This window comes from Salvelinus fontinalis, chromosome 28, assembly GCF_029448725.1.
Source record: "Salvelinus fontinalis isolate EN_2023a chromosome 28, ASM2944872v1, whole genome shotgun sequence".
Classification (NCBI taxonomy): Eukaryota; Metazoa; Chordata; class Actinopteri; order Salmoniformes; family Salmonidae; genus Salvelinus; species Salvelinus fontinalis.
Window position 1 is genome coordinate 21,942,986 of NC_074692.1, and position 25,397 is coordinate 21,968,382.

At 42.3% G+C, this 25,397-nt stretch overlaps 1 protein-coding gene across 3 annotated transcripts; it reads right to left on the reverse strand.

The window, feature by feature from the left end:
- Positions 1–1,810: 1,810 nt before the first annotated feature.
- Positions 1,811–25,397, reverse strand: LOC129826391 (V-type proton ATPase 116 kDa subunit a 2-like). 3 transcript variants are annotated; one of them, XM_055887079.1, is made up of 20 exons: positions 25,299–25,397; positions 22,521–22,599; positions 21,312–21,409; positions 19,809–19,946; positions 19,389–19,477; positions 19,174–19,300; positions 18,794–18,876; positions 18,552–18,645; positions 17,197–17,409; positions 16,428–16,578; positions 16,083–16,222; positions 15,753–15,913; positions 15,051–15,141; positions 14,657–14,775; positions 13,384–13,594; positions 13,010–13,132; positions 11,852–11,969; positions 5,066–5,185; positions 4,662–4,833; positions 1,811–4,530 (listed from the first exon to the last, which is right to left on the reverse strand). In XM_055887079.1, the coding sequence occupies exons 2-20, from the start codon at positions 22,534–22,536 to the stop codon at positions 4,428–4,430; spliced, it is 2,367 nt and encodes a 788-aa protein (XP_055743054.1). In that variant the 5' UTR covers positions 22,537–22,599; positions 25,299–25,397; the 3' UTR covers positions 1,811–4,427. The 3 variants fall into 3 exon arrangements, 2 of the variants coding, with proteins under 2 accessions (XP_055743054.1, XP_055743053.1); XM_055887078.1 differs by lacking the exon at positions 25,299–25,397 and adding an exon at positions 24,514–25,244 and having other exon boundaries at positions 5,066–5,183; positions 11,853–11,969; XR_008755027.1 differs by lacking the exons at positions 1,811–4,530; positions 4,662–4,833; positions 25,299–25,397 and adding exons at positions 7,278–7,404; positions 24,514–25,244 and having other exon boundaries at positions 5,113–5,183; positions 11,853–11,969.

The following is a 25,397-nucleotide window of genomic DNA, read 5'->3' on the forward strand; positions in this document are numbered from 1 at the left end:
GGATTGCTTAGCTTGGTCATGGTCAGGTCTAGGTTTCTATGTCTGCTATGGGGCCTGGTGCCTGGGAATGTGTAAAACAACCAGTAATAGTACTAACCAGCCATTTCTACTCAATTAATTTTCATTTGAAATCATAAAAGGTCTGAATGAAAAGTATGGATCCAATAGGCTATTCCCTCTCTCGCCTGTGGTTTCTTCTTCTGCTGCTCCTCGATGACAATGGTGATCTGAGTCTGCCAGTTCAACACACACCTCTGGTGTGGCCAGCAGCACATCCACCTCCAGATCTAGTTCCATTTCAGGGATCATTCACCACATAAACATTCACAACAAAAACATTCAGATACAGTGTAAAACACTAATGAAAAACAGTGCACTTGTTACATGATGTATGCATGCATTCAAACACATCACGTAGATTGGTTGATGAACTACTCCTGACCCTGTTGATGGTTGGGTGGGTCCTGTCTGGGAGGAAGAACAATTTTTTACATTTATTTTACTAGGCACGTCAGTTAAGAACAAATTCTTATTTACAATGATGGCCTACACCGGCCAAACCCAGACGTTGCTGGGCCAATTGTGCGCAACCTATGGGACTCCCAATCATAGCCGGTTATGATACAGCCTAGATTCAAAGCAGGGTGTCTGTAGTGACGCCTCAAGATACAGTGCCTTAGACCGCTGCGCCACTCAAGAGCCCATGGTATCTATGATCCACAAACACAGACACACACACCTTCCAGCTGCTGGAGAATCCTGTCGATGTGACCCAGGAACTTGTGACAGCTGTTGAGTGACTCATCACGAATCATTAGGTAACCAATTTGACTCCACAGGTTTCTCATCCTTGTCCCCGTTCCCATCACCACTGGCCTCCTTATCCTAGGAGGCTGCTGCCCCCTGCTGGTAGCCTCCATCAGTCAGCTTCAGCTGGTTGACAGACTGACAGTATTGCGATATACACTGCTCAAAAAAATAAAGGGAACACTTAAACAACACAATGTAACTCCAAGTCAATCACACTTCTGTGAAATCAAACTGTCCACTTAGGAAGCAACACTCATTGACAATAAATTTCACATGCTGTTGTGCAAATGGAATAGACAAAAGGTGGAAATTAAAGGCAATTAGCAAGACACCCTCAATAAAGGAGTGATTCTGCAGGTGGTGACCACAGACCACTTCTCAGTTCCTATGCTTCCTGGCTGATGTTTTGGTCACTTTTGAATGCTGGCGGTGCTCTCACTCTAGTGGTAGCATGAGACGGAGTCTACAACCCACACAAGTGGCTCAGGTAGTGCAGCTCATCCAGGATGGCACATCAATGCGAGCTGTGGCAAGAAGGTTTGCTGTGTCTGTCAGCGTAGTGTCCAGAGCATGGAGGCGCTACCAGGAGACAGGCCAGTACATCAGGAGACGTGGAGGAGGCCGTAGGAGGGCAACAACCCAGCAGCAAGACCGCTACCTCCGCCTTTGAGCAGGAGGAGCACTGCCAGAGCCTTGCAAAATGACCTCCAGCAGGCCACAAATGTGCATGCCCAGTCACTCCTGACATCTTACTCCTCAGCACACTCGAAAAGCATGTCCTTGTCTGTGTTGGCTAATTTCAAGTCGAGTTATGATTGAAAGCAATTTTTGCTTTCAAAAACAGTGTGCGTGTCCAAATTCGGTCAGGTACGCCATGGAATGCGAGGCCTCTAGACTTTTTCAATCAAATCATCAGGTTTATTCACAAGTGACATGTCATATTTTGACATGTTCACCATTATAAAATAGAAAATAATTATGCAAAGCCAAAACAGAGGAATGTATGGATACCCCTATGGACTTTTTAATGATGCAAAGAAAAGTAATCAAATAGTTACATTACTCTATAAAATAAATATGATTACATCTAGACCAGGAACAGACATTTACAGCAACCCTTCAACAAACCACACACATTGTGTTATCAAGGATTAGATGACAAGCTCATGACATACTACACCTCTCTAAGAATTAGTGGTGATCATAGTTGTAGAAGTCTTTCTAGCCACTATTTTGACATTACCTAGTCTCAACTTCACAGCAGCATTTCCCATAGAATCCTGCTTTAGGAGCATATTTAAGCATCAATAACATACAGCTCATTGAGGTTTGATAACACAGAAAATCAGTTTACAATGAAATGGTGCAAGCGCCCCATAAAGTTCTGTTACATGGTAATCACAATTAAATCAATTAGCTCCTCTTCAAAGGGTTTAATATCATTTCGACAAATACAATATATATACAGTACCAGTCAAAAGTTTAGACACCTTCTCATTCAAGGGTTTTCTTTATTTTGACTGTTTTCTACATTGTAGAGTAATAGTGAAGACATCAAAACTATGAAAAAAAAACATGGAATCATGTAGTAACCAAAAAAAGTGTTATACAAATCAAAATATTCATTATATTTGAGATTCTTCAAATTCTGCCTTGATGACAGCTTTGCACACGTGGCATTCTCTCAACCAGCTTCATGAGGTAGTCACCTGGAATGCATTTCAATTAACAGGTGTGCTTTGTTAAAAGTTATTTTGTGGAATTTCTTTACTTCTTAATGCATTGGAGCCAATTAGTTGTGTTGTGACAAGATAGGGGTGGTATACAGAAGATGGTCTTTTACCAAATAGGGCTACGTCCATATTATGGCAAGAACAGCTCAAATAAGCAAAGATAAACAATCCATCATTACTTTAAGCCATGGTCAGTCTATCTGGAAAATGTTAAGAACTTTGAACGTTTTAGCTTTCATGAGGACTACCACAGGAAAGGAAGACAGTTACCTCTGCTGCAGAGGATAAGTTCATTAGAGTCAACGGCACCTCAGATTGCAGCTCAAATAAATGCTTCACAGAGTTCTATTAACAGACACCTCTCAACATCAACAGTTCAGAGGAGACCGCGTGAATCAGGCTTTCATGGTCAAATTGCTACAAAGAAACCACTACTGAAGGACACCAATAATAATGAGACTTGCTTGGGCCAAGAAACACGAGCAATGGACATTAGACCAGTGGAAATGTGTCCTTTGGTCTGATGAGTCCAAATTTGAGATTTTTGGTCCCAACCACCGTGTCTTTGTGAGACGCAAAGTAGGTAAATGGATGATCTCTTCATGTGTGGTTCCCACCATGAAGCATTGAGGTGGTGTGATGGTGCTTTGCTGGTGACACTGTCAGTGATATATTTAGAATTCAGAATGCTACCACAGCATTCTGCAGCGATACACCATGCCATCTGGTTTACGCTTAGTGGGACTATCATTTCTTTTATTTTTTTAACAGGACAATGATCCCAAAAAACACCACGTTGTGTAAGGGCTATTTGACCACAAAGGGTGGCTACTTTGAAGAATCTCAAATATAAAATATTTTGACTTTTTAAACACTTTTGGTTACTACATGATTCCATGTGTTATTTCATAATTGCGATGTCTTCACTATTCTACAATGTAAAAAAAAATAGTAATTTTTTTTTTGACTGGTACTGAATATATATATATATATATTTTAAAAATCCAATAAAATATACCCCTTTTCTTTTCATCTTGAAGGTACAATGCCATTACCCAACAGCAAAAACGACATTCTCCTGCTATGGTGCTACAGGATGGGAATATAGGAAAAGGCTTCAGCAAGAATTGATCGCTGGACTGGTCCAGTACCTGCTTTTCTTGCCTTATTCCTAATCAGGGATTGTTGGTGTCATTAAATTGGCTCTTGACCAGCAGAACTATCTCTGTGAAAGGATGTCTTGAGCTATACGTTAAATTTCCATCGATGGAATGTACAGTTTTAAGAGTAGTCTCCCACAAAGCGATGGAGGAATAGGCAACATGTGTTAGGACATTTTGTTAACATTCAGCACAACAGTAATCATACATTTTCTCTTGAATGTATGCACCACTATAATTTTTAAGCCTGTCGTAGTCATTCAAATGCTATTCTCTCATTCCAACTTTATTTCTATAAAATAAAATGTACATCTCGCTCCTACATTCATCCAAAAATACTTCTCATTTTCAACCAAGACTGAATGAGGCTTTTCTTTGCAAAGTTTTGGTAACCCAGAATATCATTCAATTGAAAATAGAGCATGATATGTTGACATTTGTTTGTACATATGCAAGGCAGTCAGTCAGTACAACAAATAGTATTAAAAAAAACACTATGAAACTGAACATCGATGAGGCTCAATAGTAGTCAGAGTACAAATCTTTTTGTGCCATCATATGTCACGGGCAGAGAAGGCCAGCCACTTGTAGATGATCATGTTTGGCATGAAAAGGAGTGGCATGATGGCACAAAGAGACTGGTACGCAGGCTAGCTCAATAGCACTGGATCCTGCTGGTATATTGTGGCAGTTTGCCTCGGAGGGCGGGAGCATTGTGTCCCATTCACAGCAAGTCATCATGCTCAAAGCTAGAGGGCAGGAGGGAGAAGGCAAAGGGAACAAACTTGATTCCAGTCCCACTGTAGAACTTATTTTGGAACTCCACCCTATGGAGAGAGAACAGAGATCACTGAATATAGAGTAAGCATTAATCAAAGCATTATAAAGGCGTGATGTGTTGCATTTTTACACAGACTTCCTGTCCTACACTGTCAATTCTGCAAGTTTAGTAACCAACCAGTGCAGCCTGAGAGCATGGAGGAAGGCAGACAGTCCCTCCATAACCAGGAGGATAGACACAGTGAGCACAGCGAATATCCCAAACACTGGCACCAGAAACATGATGCCCAGACTGGTGTCCATCCGCAGGCCCACCCGCATCACCATGGACCACAGCACCTCCGACAGCTCTGGGGGAGCAAGGACAAATAAACGTCACATCACAGTCTCTGATTTAGTTAAATGTATAAGTAAAAAGAAGGCTTCACGTCAGAGACATTACAAACACACCGAAAAATGTTTTGAACACAATTAAACCTAAAGGCTTATTTCCAATGTGTTCCTCTCTCACAAAATTAACTTTAAATGCTCATCCATCAGAAAGATGAATTTACCAAACTGTTTAGGTGCAGTGATACTCACGGGCATGTGCCAGACTCAGAGCCCAGAGGCGCAGGTAGGAGGCTGTGTTGGAGATGCAGCCCAGGCAGTACTCTATGGTGTGAATAGACTGGTGCAGGAACACATCCCCAAAGTCAAACTGTAAAAGAAAAAAGAAAAGACATGGGTACTGAAAGTATTGGGTCCTCTTTAGGGTTGAATAATTATCCAGTATTTTAGAGAATTTTCCATCCCGGGATTATTATTATTTTTTATTAAATTCTCCCAGGTAACCTGGCATTTCCCACCAAAACTGTAAGTGTCATTCAAAATCATATAAATGTGTCTAGATTTGATTAGAACTTAGTTCAGCATGAAAATTCAAACCTGATGCTACCGGAGCCTGATGAGACATATTAGACACATTTTATGAGCCCTACATTAACGACATTTAATGAGCCGAAGCCCAAATGATTGTGCCGTTATCCAATACATATGGGCTATTGCTATTGCATATTACACACAATTGAAAAACAAAAGTTCATAGATGTAGCTAGCTATATGCTCTTGTCATGACTGTGAATGGGTCACATCAGACTGGTGTGGGGGGGGGGTGACAGTAACCAGGCCTCTCTCTCTCCCAAAGAGGGGAGATGGGGAGCTGCTGGATGGACGACCGTTCACACGGTTGGAAATTAAGCAGGAGGAAACTCTTTACCCTTTAGTATCAACTAAAGCAGTGGTCACCAAACTTTTGAGTCTAGAAAACTTTCGCATTCAAAAAGCAAGCTGAGATCTACAACCAGTTTTGTAAGAATGAGGTTTGGGCAGTAGGACTAATACATTATCACAGCATATTGGCTATATGATTGGCCTGCCAATATTGTTAATCAGACCATGTTATATTTCAAAACTCAAGACCTCAGTGATCTTCAGGTCAAAAGGTCAGAGCTGTAGAAAGATGCCCGAGTTGGATGACCGTTCAAAACAATTTTTCCCCAACCTCCTCTCACGGTCCCTCCTCTCTCCTTCCTTTCCTCCGGTGAGACTGACCAGCGAGAGGGGACAGCGTCTTCCACCTGACGGCAAAACTCGAGTCACACCGCATCTGCCTCATGCACAAATTCATGTTGTTCCTATGACCAGAGAAAGTTAAATATTCCTTAATATTACAAATCGACACGACGAACTACTAATAATAAAACGCAGGGCTATCGATACTTGGCAACTCATTCATTGCAGCTACAGCCAGAGCGGAAGTACGGAGAAGCGCGTTTGTAGTAGTGTTGAATAAAAACAGTGACAGTGTTAAACTCAAGCAGAAAAACAGCAGTGCTTTGCTGTAATCGTTGACAGTCTCTCGGTGGTCATGGTTTTAAAAGTGATTCAATCTTACGTAGACTAGTAGCCTATTAAACTTGGCTGTGGCCAGGGTCATGGAAGCTCTGTAGCCACGGTGATTTGAGCTAGCCGATTGGGCAGCACAGCAGGGGCACTCGATTTAGTCACAGATTTTCCGGTCCACCGGGTAGGCAGAGTTTGTCTTATGGGAACACTTTGTTTACCTGGTGCGCAAGACTTTTGAATCAAGTGCAACTACCGGCAACTGCTCAACACGATTTTAAAAAAGGAGCGCAAACCTTTATCGTTCGTTGGCTTTTCTACAGAAATATTTGGTGATCAACTAGGATTGCCTTGAAGATCACGATCGACCGGTTGGCAACCACTGAACTAAAGGAATGTACTTTAGTCTCCAGGGACTTTGCCCGTCCAAAACGCTGATGTCCAAAAAGTGGAGAATGGAACAATTCTAACAAAGAATTTGGGGAATGGTCAGTGGGAAGAAATAGAAAACGAATGTAATATTGTTTTTCATTGTGTGATGTTATTAAAAACTGTATGGACCAATACTGTAACTTGGAATGGATGCCCCCTATTTTTATTTTTTTTCACCTTTATTTAACCTATATCTATATCTATCAAGTTTTCATCCAATATTAATTGTTTTTGTTAAGATAGGAATGTGATTTTAGTTTGAATAAAATAATTGTTTTTGAGAATACCTTGCACAGTAACTAGCCACGCCCCGAGTGAGGTCAGAAGAGCGTGTCAGTGTGATGGAACCACCCCCAGAGTGCTTAAAAGGACTGGCTAAGAATTAACATATCAGACCAGAAAAGCGTGGAGCGTTAGCTACATGTTGGAAATGGTTGAAACGTTGAACATCAAGACGAGGTGAAGAAAAAAAACTCACCTTACTTTAGACCAGAGACGAAGAGCTGCAGCTCATGTCCATCGTGGTCCGAATCCTGAATACCAACACGAGGAGGAAGAGGCGAGAAGCTCACCTCATATAGTCACTGGGACAGCTGATCAGCTGTCTTAAGTCAGATATAGAGAAAAGCGAATATAAGTGAGACTTTCCTACTATGCTCATCACCAATGGGAACCGATGATATGGCTGGTTATCTTCCAGAGTGAACAACTGTAGAAGATGGGTAAGGGGAGACCTCTTTCAGACAAATCAGAGCCATACAGCTAGAAGGTCAACAACTTTCCGAGAAGGATTGGTTCCGAGCGAGATCAACGGCATTCAACACGTAAATACATAAATTATTTCTAATTCCAAACTGCCGGCGGTTCATGTGCAAGGTATAGGATTAATGTGAGGACAGTCCTAGAGTGTATACACGATAACTGTCCTCCCCCCTTTCCATATGTTGGAACAAGCAGTCATATCTTGTCAGTCCACTAGGGACCTTAGTCTCATGTAGGTGTGTATTCTGTGTTATTATTTATTTAGTTAGCTTGTACATAAATAATTAAACCAATTTGTGTAGTACTGAATAATGAGCAAGACTGGGGTTTTTGCAGATCCAAGAAAGTTACGATCGTTCAGAAATATTAATAATTACCCCTTATCAAATACTAAGATGACTGTTGATCGATGTTATAGGTAAAGACCTTACAGAGTTTAATTCGGGAGATGGTAACTCTAAACAACTTCTCCGTGGTGCCCCAAATCCTAATGAGTTAAATGTTACATGATTAATTTAAAATCAGGTACCAATTAAACATTGCAGATTAAATAAATAACAGGCATTAGATTAATGAAAGTCACGACACTCTCTTGGGTAAATAAATGAAACTAGCTCCAGTAGGCTAATATTTTTGAGTGTGAACTGTACCGTTTTACAGTACTGTATATGGACTGGAATTACGGACATCATTCAAACCATGATAAAGAGAACATGCAAATCTGGTGGAGCACATGCGGCCTACAAAGTTACAATTATAGGCTAGAATTAGATTTTCAAATATAATAGGGGCTATTTGTATAATTAATAGGCTATACATTTCATAATATTTCCCCTAATGTTATTAGCATCCCTCTTTCTCTCTCTATTGTTGCTTCATTCCTTCGTCGCTTTCAACAGTTAAATGTTTTGTTGTCCTCAACTTCATCATTCTAATGACATACTTGAATAATATAGGACTAGAATTATATGCAAAAGGCTTTCTTCTCTTCATGAAGATTGAATGGTTATGGGAAATTTGCTTCCTGTAGCACAAACTCCAAAAAGTTCTGGGACACTAAAGTCCATTGAGAATAAGAGCACCTCCTTCCAGCTGCCCACTGCACTGAGGCTAGCAAACACTGTCACCACCGATAAACCCGCAATAATTGAGAATTTCAATAAGCATTTTTCTACGGCTGGCCATGCTTTCCACCTCGCTACCCCTGCCCCAGTCAACAGCCCTGCACCCCACACAGCAACTTTCCCAAGCCTCCACCATTTCTCCTTCACCCAAATCCAGATAGCTGAAGATCTGAAAGAGCGGCAAAATCTGGACCCCTACAAATCAGCCGGGCTAGACAATCTGGACCCTCTCTTTCTAAAATTATCCGCTGAAATTGTTGCAACCCCTATACTAGCCTGTTCAACCTCTCTTTCGTATCGTCTGAGATCCCTAAAGATTGGAAAGCTGTCACGGTCATCCCCCTCTTCAAAAGGGGGAGACACTCTATACCCAAACTGCTACAGACCTATATCTATCCTACCCTGCCTTTCTAAGGTCTTCGAAAGCGAAGTTTAACAGATCACCAACCATTTTGAATTCCACTGTACATTCTCCAGCATGCAATCTGGTTTCAGAGCTGGTCATGGGTGCACCTCAGCCACGCTCAAGGTCCTAAACGATATCATAACTGCCATCGATAAGAGACAATACTGTGCAGCTGTATTCGTCGACCTGGCCAAAGCGTTCAAGTCTGTCAATCACCACATTCTTATCGGCAGACTCAATAGCCTTGGTTTCTCAAATGACTGCGTCGCCTGGTTCACCAACTACTGCTCTGACAGAGTTCAGTGTGTCAAATCGGAGGGCCTGTTGTCCAGACCTCTGGCAGTCTATGGGGGTGCCACAGGGTGCAATCCTCGGGCCGACTCTTTTCTCTGTATACATCAATGATGTCGCTCTTGCTGCTGGTGATTCTCTGATCCACCTCTATGCAGACGACACCATTCTGTATACTTCTGGCCCTTCTTTGGACACTGTTAACTAACCTCCAGACAAGCATCAATGCCATACAACTCTCCTTCCGTGGCCTCCAACTGCTCTTAAATGCAAGTAAAACTAAATGCATGCTCTTCAACCGATTGCTGTCCACACCTGCCCGCCCGCCCAGCATCACTACTCTGGACGGTTCTGACTTAGAATATGTGGACAACTACAAATACCTAGGTGTCTGGTTAGATTGTAAACTCTCCTTCCAGACTCACATTAAGCATCACAAATCCAAGCTTCCTATTTCGCAACAAAGCATCCTTTACTCATGCTGCCAAACATACCCTTGTAAAACTGACTATCCTTGACTTCGACAATGTCATTTACAAAATAGCCTCCAACACTCTAATCAGAATGCATCCAATTTGCTATCACAGTGCCATCCGTTTTGTCACCAAAGCCCCATATAATACCCACCACTGCGACCTGTATGCTCTCGTTGGCTGGCCCTCGCTTCATATTGGTCGCCAAACCCACTGGCTCCAGGTCATCTACAAGTCTTTGATAGGTAAAGCCCCGCCTTATCTCAGCTCACTGGTCACCATAGCAGCAGCCACCCGTAGCACGCACTCCAGCAGGTATGTTTCACTGGTCACCCCCAAAGCCAATTCCTGCTTCGGCCGACTTTCCTTACAGTTCTCTGCTGCCAATTACTGGCTCAATCTGCAAAAATCACTGAAGCTGGAGACTCATATCTCCCTCACTAGCTTTACGCACCAGCTGTCAGAGCAGCTCACAGATCACTGCACATAGCCTATCTGTAAATAGCCCATCCAACTACCTCATCCCCATACTGTTATCCATTTTATTTATTTTTGGTCCTTTGCACCCCAGTATCTCTACACATCTACCACTCCAGTATTTAATTGCTAAATTGTAAATATTTTGCCACTATGGCCTATTTATTGCCTTACCTCCCTTATCTTACCTCATTTGCACACACTGTTTATAGACTTTCTGTACTGTATTATTGACTGTATGTTTGTTTATTCCATGTGTAACTCTGTGTTGTACTGCTTTGCTTTATCTTGGCCAGGTTGCAGTTGTAAATTAGAACTTCTCCTCAACTAGCCTACCTGGTTAAATAAAGCTGAAAAAAAAAAAAATGGGTCTGAATAAATAACTGCTATAGCCTACCGCCATTGCGCGTTCGCTCTTATTTCAAACTACCCGTGTGTTCTATTGGTTGCTGTATTTAACATTCAGCAAAAAAGAGCTTGCATCCCTCTTCGGTATAAGAAGTGCAAAAGGAATGTCCAGCAAGCTATTGTAACAGTATAGATTCCGTCCCTCTCCTCGCCCCTACCTGGGCTCGTACCAGGGACCCTCTGCACACATCGACAACAGTCACCCTCAAAGCATTGTTACCCATCACTCCACAAAAGCCGCAGCCCTTACAGAGCAAGGGGAACAACTACTTCAAGGTCTCAGAGCGAGTTATGTCACCAATTGAAACGCTATTAGCGCGCACCCCGCTAACCATTTCACATCGGTTACACTATTCTAGTCTAGATTTTCCTGCATGGAACTCCAAGAGAAAGGCCAACGGAGCACAGGTGGTTACATATTAAGCAAGAGAGAGAGGCTATAAGTTAAGCTTATTATGCATAACCCATTATTAATTAGCTAAATACAATGTTAATATTGCATTGATTACCTGAAAGGGGTAGGCTAGGACATCTATATATCAATCTAGAACAGGATGATCCATTGTGGATGCAATTTGAATGGAGTTGATGGCGAGAGAGAAAGACAGAGTGCTCATGGGTGCATGGATATAAAGAAACGATATTCGAGTGATAAGCGGTTTTAAAACACAGCAGCGGCAATTTTTTTATTTAAAAAAAATCTTTGATTAAAAAAAAGATGACCCACAAAAGCCAGATAGAGATGGGTAAATTAGACACGCATTAAGTCTCTATATTACTGTAGCATATGCTGCAGCAAATGTAGGTCTACGTGTCTATGTCTCACCATGTTGAGATTATACTTCAAGTAGGTCTACATGCATTGTGAACTACACTACACATATTGAGATGGGCTGTCTGTTCCCACCCTGAGCGTTGAGTCATCATGAGGCCGTAGAAAAGACATTTAGACATCGCATATAATTTACCGGTTTCTCAGTTATTTATCCCGGGAAAAGGGAGTGGTTTTGGGCAGTAACTGGGTTCCTGCCATTCAACCCTAGTACCCATACTGTAGTGTACTGATGCCTGAATGAGAGGCTAGTGGGAGGTGGTGATGGTCATCAGCTAACCTCTTTCTGCTGCTCTCTGCTGGTGGAGAGGTCATTGTGGACACTGCCCTCCTCCATGTCATGAGCCCTCATCAGGGAAAGCTCTTCCTCACTGTGCCGCCGCACACGCTCATAACCCTGGGGAGGGACACACACACACCATCATACTGTTACAACCAGAACACACTCCTATAAACAGACTACACACCACCATATTGTTACAACCAGAACACGCTCCTATAAACAGACTACACACCACCATACTGTGTTACAACCAGAACACACTCCTATAAACAGACTACACACCACCATACTGTTACAACCAGAACACGCTCCTATAAACAGACTACACACCACCATACTGTTACAACCAGAACACACTCCTATAAACAGACTACACACCACCATACTGTTACAACCAGAACACACTCCTATAAACAGACTACACACCACCATACTGTTACAACCAGAACACACTCCTATAAACAGACTACACACCACCATACTGTTACAACCAGAACACACTCCTATAAACAGACTACACACCACCATACTGTTACAACCAGAACACACTCCTATAAACAGACTACACACCACCATACTGTTACAACCAGAACACGCTCCTATAAACAGACTACACACCACCATACTGTGTTACAACCAGAACACACTCCTATAAACAGACTACACACCACCATACTGTTACAACCAGAACACGCTCCTATAAACAGACTACACACCACCATACTGTTACAACCAGAACACACTCCTATAAACAGACTACACACCACCATACTGTTACAACCAGAACACGCTCCTATAAACAGACTACACACCACCATACTGTTACAACCAGAACACACTCCTATAAACAGACTACACACCACCATACTGTTACAACCAGAACACGCTCCTATAAACAGACCACACACCACCATACTGTTACAACCAGAACACGCTCCTATAAACAGACTACACACCACCATACTGTGTTACAACCAGAACACACTCCTATAAACAGACTACACACCACCATACTGTTACAACCAGAACACGCTCCTATAAACAGACTACACACCACCATACTGTTACAACCAGAACACAGACTCATATGGACAAACTACACACACGCCCATGACTCTTGAGGTCAGAAACAGACGACACACACAAAGCCTCACCCTGTACATTCCCATGAGGTTGGCTCCTCCGTTGTGCAGCAAGTAGAGGTAAACTGGTTTCCCCAGCAGTAAGACAGGCACTGATAGTAGAGCAATTACCACCAGGAACACCTGCAGCCCAACCTACCGTGGCAGAGGGACGCAACAGACAGGTCTGTTAGTCTCACTGAAGTATCTTTGGAGTGGGTTGGGCTTGTATACATGTCTTCACACCCACTGGGAAAACCACTCCCTTTTCCCAGTGGGTGCGTCCGAAATGCCACACTATTCCGTATATAGTACACTACTTTTGACCAGGGCTCTATAGTAGTGCACTATATAGTGAATAGGATGCCATTTAGGACGCAAACACTGTGCGATCCCCATCTTTGTACCTGTCCTGGGAAGAGGGGCGGCACCCCGTCCCCCTGCATGAGGAACATGTTGATGAAGTGGATGAGGATGCTGGGGGCCATCTGGGAGTCACGGGCAGAGAAGGCCAGCCACTTGTAGATGATCATGAAGACCAGGTAGCCAAACAGACACAGCAGGAACAGCAGCTCCGGGAGGAATACTAAGTACAGGTTGAACTTCTTTCTGAAGTGTCTGCACAGACACAAACAGGGCTTTAAAGTGTCTGCACAGACACAAACAGGGCTTTAAAGTGTCTGCACAGACACAAACAGGGCTTTAAAGTGTCTGCACAGACACAAACAGGGCTTTAAAGTGTCTGCACAGACACAAACAGGGCTTTAAAGTGTCTGCACAGACACAAACAGGGCTTTAAAGTGTCTGCACAGACACAAACAGGGCTTTAAAGTGTCTGCACAGACACAAACAGGGCTTTAAAGTGTCTGCACAGACACAAACAGGGCTTTAAAGTGTCTGCACAGACACAAACAGGGCTTTAAAGTGTCTGCACAGACACAAACAGGGCTTTAAAGTGTCTGCACAGACACAAACAGGGCTTTAAAGTGTCTGCACAGACACAAACAGGGCTTTAAAGTGTCTGCACAGACACAAACAGGGCTTTAAAGTGTCTGCACAGACACAAACAGGGCTTTAAAGTGTCTGCACAGACACAAACAGGGCTTTAAAGTGTCTGCACAGACACAAACAGGGCTTTAAAGTGTCTGCACAGACACAAACAGGGCTTTAAAGTGTCTGCACAGACACAAACAGGGCTTTAAAGTGTCTGCACAGACACAAACAGGGCTTTAAAGTGTCTGCACAGACACAAACAGGGCTTTAAAGTGTCTGCACAGACACAAACAGGGCTTTAAAGTGTCTGCACAGACACAAACAGGGCTTTAAAGTGTCTGCACAGACACAAACAGGGCTTTAAAGTGTCTGCACAGACACAAACAGGGCTTTAAAGTGTCTGCACAGACACAAACAGGGCTTTAAAGTGCCTGGACAGACACAAACAGGGCTTTAAAGTGCCTGGACAGACATAGACAACAGGGCTTTAAAGTGCCTGGACAGACATAGACAACAGGGCTTTAAAGTGCCTGAACAGACATAGACAACAGGGCTTTAAAGTTCCTGCATGGATAAACAGAGCTTTTAGGATTCAGAGCAGGACATTCGGTATCTTTAAATTTGGCATAATCTTATATAGTTCTTAACAGTGCTGATATTGTGGGGAATGTGTGTGCTGTAACTCACAGGTGGTTGAAGACACCTAGGATGACCCCGAAGCTCATGTGAATGATACCCACAATCACAGACATCTTCATCTTGTAGGAGTTCAGAAAGGTCAGACGATTTGACGCCAGGTTCCAAATCTACATAGTGGAAGAAATTAGGATAACCCTGTCAGGTTGAGGTATGGACAGACTACATCATAGTCAGATTGATGGGATTGTTAACAAATATTTTTATAAGAACATTAAAATGAGTAATGATCCATGATTTACTTTATTGGCTCTGGTTGGTGAGAGGCAAGAGTGTATGGTTATGGACAGGGAATAACGTGTGTGTACTTGTGTGTGTGTGTGTAGTGAACATAGAGACAAGACAATGCTGTTTATGACCATGGATCATAAAGCTATGTACTTACCGGGTCAATGCCCAAAGGGTAGGGTCCATTGAAAACCCCAGGGACAATGGGATCAAGGGTCAGAAAGGCATTGGTGCGGAGCGTGGAATCCCTTTTAAAGAAAATACCAAAGTCAACAATTATAACAGAGCAAACTATCAGGTGATTTAATGTTTAATGTCACATGCATTGTTATTGATATTTTTATACTTTATTTTACATTTAATTCATATGTAATTGAAAAAAAAAAAAAGTCTGTTCAATCAGTAATAAGGAAAAGGGATAGCTTCTTCAGGAGATCAATGATCATAGCAATGAATGAATATCAAATCTCTTGCATGTTATCATCATAAACCTGACATTTTTAAAGAGACAGTGTACAATTTTCTATGTACTCCATATCAATTGGAAAACAGTGCTTTTACACAATGTAGATACCTAATATTCCACAAATGACTTTAATTTCAATGACAGGTATTTGTATCGCTTTTATAATAAACAAACGTATTTACAGTGTTACATATTATTTTATAGGACATAATGTGCTTCAAAAGTAGATGGATTGAGATGCAGCCCGAATTCTATTTAAAGAAATCGTATTTTCTGGTGCTCTTAAATTAATGTGGTGCTCCTAACTTTTTAAAATTGGGAGCACCAGTTCGACCAATGAAAAATGTTAATCTAGAGCCCTGGGTACATTACAGAACAGATTATAGTACTAACCAAGTCCAATTTCCAGATTTAAACATGGCGTTGACGTTCCAGCCTGAGTGAAAGATGTTGAGAGACTTGGAAAAGCAGTCGTTGTAGATGAGGCCGGTATAGACCGAGAACAAGCCCATCATCAGGATGATGTAACGGCCCTCGAAGAACGTGTTCCAGATCTGAGCATACAAACACACCAATGTCAATGTAGGGGAAATAATCTAGCTAACCATATTTCCTGTTAATTTATTCATATGGGCCCCGGTCAAACCTAGTTCACTATATAGGGTGCCATTTTAGGGTGTCATTTGAGACGCACCCCCAAGAGCCTCTCCCTGGCCCTCTCACCTCGTTTCTTGTGCGCTTCAGTTTGCGGTTGTCCTCATACAGCACCATCCAGAGAGCAAACAGAGCCATGATCATACCATGGCCCAGGTCTCCAAACATCACAGCAAACAGGAAGGGGAAGGTGATGACTGTGTAAGGAGCTGTTAGACAACAGACAAAACATTCCATAAACACATTTAACTATCCCTCAAGTTCATTGTCCATTCTTGTTAGGAGTGGAAATTTGTCTTTGGCTACAGGCATGTAGCTCATACACATAGCAAACAAACAGAAAAACCGTAGGCCTAATGACAGCTTCCTAAATATACTAATCAGTGGTCATTGACTGACGAGGTCTTACTGTACCTGGGTTAACCTCTCTATAGTTTCCCACTCCATAGGCCTCCACTATGCTCTGGAAGCCTGAGGTGAACTTGTTGGTCCTTATCAGGGTGGGCGGAGTGTCGTTGCTGGGGATACGGTTGACAAAAGAAGGCACTGTGGCTCCACTTTTCCTCTGTGAAGGCAAGCCAATAATGTTAGACAGACCAGGATTATTGAAATGTTATTAGTCTAAGTGTTGCATAAATGTTTTTTGAGGGCAAGCCAATAACTTGAGACATAAAAATATATATTTTCCAGAGGGTAAGACAGAAACCTAAGAGCTAGTAAGTCAAATACATTTTGACCATTCAAGCCTCGTTTTTGGAAGCCTCATTTAAGCCATGTTTAAAGGACTAAAACCCCTGGCAGAACCCTGACATGAACTATTGCCATTGAATTGACTGTGACCTTAATTATGCACATTAGCCAGTACAATTAATGAATGGACAGAAGCCCTGGTAGCCATCAATTGGGACCCAACAGGACCTATAACATGACTAGTTTATTCAATATGGCTTAAACCATCAGACGTGGTCAAGATAAGATCAATGCCACTCCCCTCTTTCTACAACAACCATGACCCCATTACTAAAGCAGGTCATGCTGACTAGGTGTGTGACTGTGTTGGTTTAGCCAAATACTGAACTTAGAAGGGGGAGGTCACAAACAATGCATTACAATCCAAAACTTAAAGAGTTAAGCCCAACAATGACATTACACAGGTAGCCATGGTAACAACGAGCTGACTGACCGAGCCTTCCTCTAGCGCCCGCCGCAGGGTCGGCAGGTCGTTGACAGGGCACCACACCTCGGCTATCAGACACTTGTTAGTGACGTCAAAGCTGCACAGGTTGAGGATGTAGTAGATGGCCTTCATCTTCTTGACCTGGATGACCCAGGTGTAGACAGACTCAGAGGCCTTGTTCAACACCTGTCTCAGGTAGTCTTCTGTCCTATGGAGAACCTGGGGACAGCCAGCATGGGGAGAGGAATAGTATTACATTTTAACAATGGGAGGGTTTCCCATCCATTTAGAATATCAAGAGGGTGTGGGCAAATGATGAATGACTGTTTAAGAATGTTCTTTGCATGATAGAATCTTCCAATGCACATGCTAGGGGTGGAATTTGAGTGTGTATGCTGGTAGTTTTAGTGTGTGTGTGTTAATGTTCGCATAAACGAGAAAGCGAAAACAAAGAGGGAGCCTTCAACTAAGACCTCATGGAGATCATATGCTGGGACCAGAGGTTAATGCAATTATTATTTTCCTCAAGAAAAGGATTGATCTGAACAGTCTACCAGACAACAAAGCACAAGCTAAGTCATTTGACCCCACAGTGGTCATGACAGAAAACGCGCTCTGGCGCCTGAGAGAGCTCTCTCTCTCGCTCCTGAGAAATATACCCCTCACACTCCATTCCGCTTCTTCCCAAAAAGTTATGTTCTAAATCACTCTAAACACCCACTGTCCATGCCTCGCTCTAGCCAGAAGCACAAGGCCCATTCTGTGAGGGATAGCTCCAGCACTTCTTTACTATCAGCCAAGCTTCTTTTTGTATTTTATCTCTAACAGCCCAAGTCACAAGTCTTGCAACATCCTCCTTTGTTAAAATGCCTCATCAAGCACAATATATTTCAACAGCTAAATCCAGCAGCAGGTACACCTTAAGCTGTAAGCCATTGATAGCTTACATTTTAACTAGCAAAATGTTGCTGTTTTAAAGCTAATTTCCTGCAATTCTAATTGCCGCTGTTAAATACATTTAGGGGAAACACTAACTTATAAATGCCTCATGAGCTTAGTTCAACTCTCGTACCCCATCAATTTGTAAACATTGTAAATGTAAACAAACACTAAAGCCTCAAAACATGCTTAAAACTATCATTTTTATATCTTGGATGGTCAGTCCTTGCATCCACAGCTCCATATATACATTTGAGAGTGGTTACATTTCTCCAGGCCCTGCCTCAGCTTGTTACCAAAACAGAGACGGGGAGGGCTCTTCATTATCATTTCAACTGCAGACTTGCCCTTTAAAAACAAATTATAAATAAATAACGCATCAACCACTATCTTGTTGCTGACAAGGCTTTTATAGAGCTTACAGTGTGCAGGTCCTGGATGCGAGTTCTGAGTCCCTCCACAACGTCATTCCTCTCCTCATTGCTGTTAGGGTATGGATACACGTGACAGTGGTAGCTGAGGGGCAAAAAGAGGAGATGATGTTATTATAGCACAGGTTAAAGTCACCGTCTTCAGAGCTTGTTGGGGGCAACATATTAGGCCTAATGGTTTGACAGAGGCTGAAAGTGGAACAGGAGGTCATTGGGAGAGGCGGTTTAATTACCAGTCACAGATCTTCTTGACTTTCTGTCCGATCTGCTCACCCCAATAGGAGATGAGGAACACCACACTCTTAGTTGGCTCACCCTGCAATAACCATAGAACAGAAAGTGGTTTAGAATAGACACACAGTAAGGCAGAGGTGAGAGGTTCTACTTCTCATAGGCCCAACACAGGTGCTGTTATATTTAGCTATGTGATAAACAGCATCTTTACATTTACATTTAAGTCATTTAGCAGACGCTCTTATCCAGAGCGACTTACAAATTGGTGCATTCACCTTATGATATCTTATTCTTTTATCTTTGATTTCACATTCACACTCAAGCACTTACTGTAGAAAATGGTTAGCAATATCTTTCACGCAGAACAAGATTGACCCACCGTGTCAGGGTCCTCCAAATACTCGTCAATTTCAGAGTAGCTAAGAATGGTGTAGCCCTTACACACTCTCCACAGCATGCGCTCAAAGGCCTCTATCTTCACCCTCTGAATCAGCCCTGATATAAAGCTGCAGGGGGAATGGAGAGAAACAGGGAGCTACAGTAACCAGGCACACACAAGTGGGTATAGATCTATGTCTGCTAGTAGCCCCTTACCCTAGTTTGGCTCCTAGCCGCTGCATGCTAGTGTACTCCATCATGGAGTCCTCTAGGAAGGACAACTCCTCATGCTGGGCGTGCAGAGGCTGCGTAAGGACACACATACCAAAATACATACCCCAAATTCACACCAGGAAAAACACGTTAAAAACACATTGCTAGAAAAAAGGCTAAATTTTGCCCTTGCATGAATGAGGTTTTGGCTAATCCAAGATTTATCCCCACAACCTCCTATAGAGGGGAGGAAAGAGCAAAGAAATTGTGACAATGGAAGCAGCCAAGCCAAATCATGTGATTTCAACTATTTATCGTCTTCTCCTCAAGCATACCAAAGCAAGTGCTCTGGAGTCAAACAGTGGGGCAGAGCACTTGGTCAGTAGTGGGATCTTGCTTTGTGGAAGAGCTGTTGGGACTTACTTCTGTGCTGCGGTGCACAAAGTTGCGTGTGATGCGCAGCATGTGTGTGTACTCGGTCAGCTCCAGGAGGTTCTTCTGTAGTTTCTCCTTATTCCTGGTCACCTCGCTCAGCTCCACCTCCAGCCTCTGCAACTGCTCCTGGAGAGAGCCATACATAGTGTCAATTAGCAATGATAATATGGGATGTCACCCTAATGGCACCCTATTCTCCATATAGTAAATAAACTGAACAAAAATATAAACGCAACATGCAACAATTTCAAGTATTTTACTGAGTTAGTTTGTATAAGGGAATCAGTCAGTTTAAATAAATTCATTAGGCCCTAATCTATGGATTTCACAGATATGCATCCTGTTGGTTACACATACTTCAAAAAAAACAGTATCTGATGTGACCACCATTTGCCTCACGCAGCAAGACACATCTCCTTCACAGAGTTGATCAGGCTGTTCATTTTGGCCTGTGGAATGTTGTCCAAATGGATGTGCAAAGTTGCTGGATATTGGCGGGAAATGGAACACGCTGTCGTACACGTCGATCCAAAGCATCCCAAACATGCTCAATGGGTGACATGCATGGAGAGTATGCAGGCCATGGAAGAACTGGGACATTTTCACTTTCCAGGAATTGTGAACAGATCCTTGTGACATGGAGCAGTGCATTACCATGCTGAAACATGTTATGGCGGCAGATGGCTGGCTGGCACGACAATGGGCCTCAGGATCTCGTCACGGTATCTCTGTGTATTCAAATTGTCATGCCAGCCATCCAAATTAGCTCATGCCTGACCATACCATAACCCCACCACCACCATGGGGCACTCGGCTTACAATGATGTTGACATCAGCAAACCACTCGCCCACACGATACCCTACACACACTGTCTGCCCGGTACAGGTGAAACCGGTATTCGTCCGTGAAGGGCACACCAGTGGCCAGCTTGCTAGTGGCCATCCAAGGTGAATATTTTCCCTCTGAAGTCGGTTACGACACTGAACTGCAGTCAGGTCCAGACCCTGGTGCAGTCAACGAGCACGCAGATGTGCTACCCTGAGACGGTTTCTGACAGTTTTTGCTGAATTTCTTTGGTTGGTCAAACCCACAGTTTCATCAGCTTATGCTGGAGAAATTAACATTCAATTATCTGGCAACAGCTCTGGTGGAGATTCCTGCAGTCAACATTCCAATTGCACACTCCCTCAACTTGAGACATCGGTGGCATTGTGATGTGTGACAAAACTGCACATTTTAGAGTGGCCTTTTATTGTCCCCAGAACAAGGTTATTCTTGATATGCCACAACTGTCAGGTGGATGGATTATCTTGGCAAAGGAGAAATGTTCACTAACAGGGACGTAAACAGCGAACCAACATTTAACATGTTCTGTTTATATTTTTGTTCAGTGTATATGGTGCCATTTGGGACAAATAAAATACTTAATTCTTATGAAAAAAAGGATTAATAACATTTTAGAGAATAAGAGACAGGTAGAGTGTGCTAACCATTATAACCAGGACATGCTTGGGCTGGGGTGCAATCGGGTTCACTTCTCCCTCTGGAAGTGGGATGTCTGCTCTCTTGATTTCCCTAAGAAGGTACCCTGTCAAAGACGCAGTGAAGTCTTAGTACACAACACACAAACAGTCACTGAATCTATTTGTTTAAAATACTACATCTTCAGCAATAAGCTTAATCTGTTTTCATTTAAAAACTATAGTGTTTTTCATTGAATCTTAGAGTCTCTATTCTGCCTCACACTAATTCTCTCGCTCTTCCCTCAGGAACTCACATTCCTCCGAGAAACCTACTCCAACACTCCTTGTACTTTCCTTTTTTGGGGGCCTAAATTTAATCTCCAAGCGTCTGCCACCAATTAAGCCTGAGTTTAGATTCCTTTAAATGAGACTCATTGGCCAGGGCACAGTGTATCTCAGAACTGTACAGTGGTCATGTAATGGAGACTGGGATTTGTGCAGCAACTGTGTGAAAGTTAATGAGTTATTCAGGAGTGCATCAATACCCATCACTTTTAAACAGGGGTGAAAGTAAACCTATACGGTCCAGTACAGCATCCAAACAAAATAAATAGTGGGGGTACACCGTACCGTTAAAACATGAGCCTATCACAATAATTAACACAAAATGCAAGAAAGCTATAGGCTATCACACCATTATTTAACCTTACTGTATGTCAGTCGCATGAACATTTAGCGAATTGACTTGAAACCGGGTTGTATAAGCTCCAAATTGCGTTGTGGTTTTGCCTAGGCAGAGATGAGTGGTCAACAAGTGTAGGCCTAATGGCAGAATGTGATTACAACACACGTGTAGGTTTTGGGACAGACGTCTTTCCATTCATCAAATTGCGGGTGCACAGTTTGGAAGCTGGAATTATTTTGTGAGTGGAAGAACGTACGCGGGGAGCCTACAGGAGCACCTGTTTGAAGTAATTGACAACCAGATGAACACATCAGGGCTGGTTGTGTTCATGCCACATTAAAAGGTAACACATGTTAAAAGTTCTATGACAATACTTTACTAAGCCCACAGATCATATGAAATGATTAAAGATTCTATATGCAATTCTATGATTACACCTAGCCTATAACTTTTTTTATTTAATTTAATTTTTTAAAGTGCACGCACACACATAGGGTGTCCCGTACCGTAAGAAATTACATATACTTTCTCTCCTGCTGTTTTATCCTTACCTAGAATTCTCTCCATTTCCTCACATCGTTTTATCTCAGTGACAAACTTCCGCTGGAATAGGTTTACGCTGGGGTTGAGCTGAAACAGTAGGAGCAGAGGCACATTGTTACTGTCACCACGAAAACACACCTGTCTAAGCTGATATTGAATGGACTTTGCAAATGATCGCCAACATTCCACATTCTCTCTGATGCAGGGCAACAGGGCAAGTTGCAATATTTTGAGATGTCACTATGAAATCAAACTGGTCCACAGACTTCTCACGATCCTATTAAAAATGTCAGTAAACAAGCACATCCACAATCTACTGTTCTCAGTAAGGTTAGATATAGTCTAATTAATCAGGCTGTAATAAACAATTAATTGGCATCTACAGACAAACATTTGTGCAAAATTGTGTAAATGTTGCTTACAAGCCAGAATGTTGAAAGAAATTACATTGGAACTTACTCCACCGGTTGTCTATGCGGTATGTCCTTCAGCTGCTTGAAATTTGAGACAAAATATCCACAGGAAAGTATTGCTTAGGCAACTTTTTAGAAAGCTGGTAGTTCGGTTTGGAACCAAAGTAAATTTAGTTTTATGTTGGATATTCGGTTTTCTATCATCAAACATTGAACCATGCATGCTATGACAATGAACATTGTATATTCTGAATCAGGGGACGTTGGAGAACAATTCACTCTTTTTTTTGTATTTGTCTTTCAATTATTTATTTTTTTAAGTACAAAAAAAGGGTTGGATTATTCTCCATCCTCACCCGATTCAGAATATACAATTTTCATGTATTGTTTGGTTCAATAGCTATTGCCAAGAGAACTGAATATCCAATATAAAACCATATACCTACTGGCTCTCTAAAAAGTCTGGTCAACAATACATTCCACTGGACATTTGTCTACAATTTTGAGCAGCTGAAGGACAAACCACACAGACAACCGGTAAGTAAATTCAAATCTAATTGTATTCAACATTCTGGCTTGTAAGGAGCATTTACACGATTTTGCACACAAATGTTTTAGGTTGTATATACACCAATAAATTGTGTATTGCAGCCTGATGAATCAGACTAGGTTAGGCAAGACGTGTTATCTAAGCCAGTGTTTCCAAACTCCAGTTCTCAAGTACCCACAACAATGAGTTGAATCAGGTGTTTTTGTCCAGGGCTACAACAAAAATGTGTGCTGTTGGGGGTACTCGAGGACCAGAGTTGGGAAACACTGATCTAAGCTATTTGATCAAGTATTGTGTTAGGAACGCTCTCTCTCTCAAACTTTAAGCGGCATTCTGCCTTCTCCCTACAGTTCTCAGACATCATTAGCTTCGCCCATGACTGCCTCGTGTGAACTACAATCCCCACGCTATGTTTTAACATTTAGAAACGTCAATAATCATCACTTGCGATACCAATTTCGAAATATATGCACCTTATCTTTCATCGGCGAGAAGGAATCCTTAAAATAAAAAATAGACACTTACTGTAGCAGCTTCGCATAGATCCATAAACTATGGGTGCCTCCATCCGACGAAACTAAACCAAGTTACCGCTTACACACAGGTGTTCAGAGCATGCTAGATAGCTAATTAGCACAGGTAAACAAGCGCTGTAACATGGAGATATGGCCATGTGGGAACATTAACCCTATCAAGGTGTGTATAAATGTTATCTTTAAAAATTATTTATATTTACATAAAATAAGTTCCTTATGCTTCCAAACCCGTAACGCAAATGGTGCATGTTAATGTTCAGACTAAGCGTCAAGGATCTTAACAAAAAAAAAACTACAAAAGACGCCTTCGTCCAATAACTAGTGTAATGTAATGCCTGGAACTGCGAGTCGTGATCAAGGGCTAGGGTCGGGCAACATTCTACCTACCTGATCATGTCTGACAGCTCACAATGCAACTGTACCATCAAAGAGAGATTAACTTTGACAGCTGCGCTAGTTACATGAGACTGTTTATTTAGGAAGCAATCAGTAAGTTACTTACGTCTCTGAATTCCACCAGACCCATTTCTCCCAGTTCGCTAATGCAGTCGTATGCCGATCCAGACTGCAGAAACATCTGGGCCAAACACATCTCTTCACTTCGGAACAACGAACCCATCTTGACAGCTTGCTCTTGTCCTTACAATACAACCGGCTAGTTAGCTTCAACTACAGCTAACTAACGTCAGTCTCGAGCGCAAACCACTTAACTGGGTAGGCTTATAAATGCGGGCTCCGGCGTCGTTGGAAGTAGCTTCCTAGCATGCTAGCTAACAAACTACTGATGAGCATTCGCTTCAACACCGTGTCAATCATTGGCTAATCCGTGACACGTCTCGAGTTCAATCTCAAGACATTCCCGTCGAAGTGGTTGTTGAAGTCATCTTGCTGTAGCCATATAACGTAGCTATCGATAGAGAACCCGAAGATCCTAGCTAGTAGGAGCTCTGTCACTTGGGCTAGCTAGCTCTGCTTCGGTGAACTCTTCTCAATTTAGTTGTCGTAGTTAGCAGAAGGTACTGTTAGCTAACTGACACTAGTAGAAACAATCATGTTTGATAGCAAACTATGACTATAAGCACATTTAAACTTAACTTCAATAAAGACTACAGTAGCTCGTTTTATTAAATACTCTCGAAATCATGCGCACTTTGATATAGCGCTTGTAGGCAAGTTACAAATTCCACGTCATTTCAGACAACTCTTGTGCGTGCTCTGGGGCGTATTCATTACGCAAATGATGTTGCAAAACGTTTCTTTAACAGAATGAAATGGGGTGGGACCTACCTCAATTTGTCCAGTAGAAACTCTCGTTTTAGTTTTGCAACTGTTGCCTTCTCGGACGTCTGAAGCGAGAGGTTTTACTCCGCCCAAAATCTGTCGACA

What these genes read in the sequence shown, in the direction of transcription:
- LOC129826391 (XM_055887078.1), bottom strand. Translation starts at nt 24,630, where the DNA reads ATGGGTTCGTTGTTCCGAAGTGAAGAGATGTGTTTGGCCCAGATGTTT. An exon ending in ATTTGGAGGACCCTGACACG is followed by an intron (nt 18,877 to 19,173) that starts GTGGGTCAATCT and finishes TGGTTATTGCAG; the next exon opens with GGTGAGCCAACTAAGAGTGT. An exon ending in CTAGGTGTCTTCAACCACCT is followed by an intron (nt 13,595 to 14,656) that starts GTGAGTTACAGC and finishes GTGTCTGTGCAG; the next exon opens with ACACTTCAGAAAGAAGTTCA.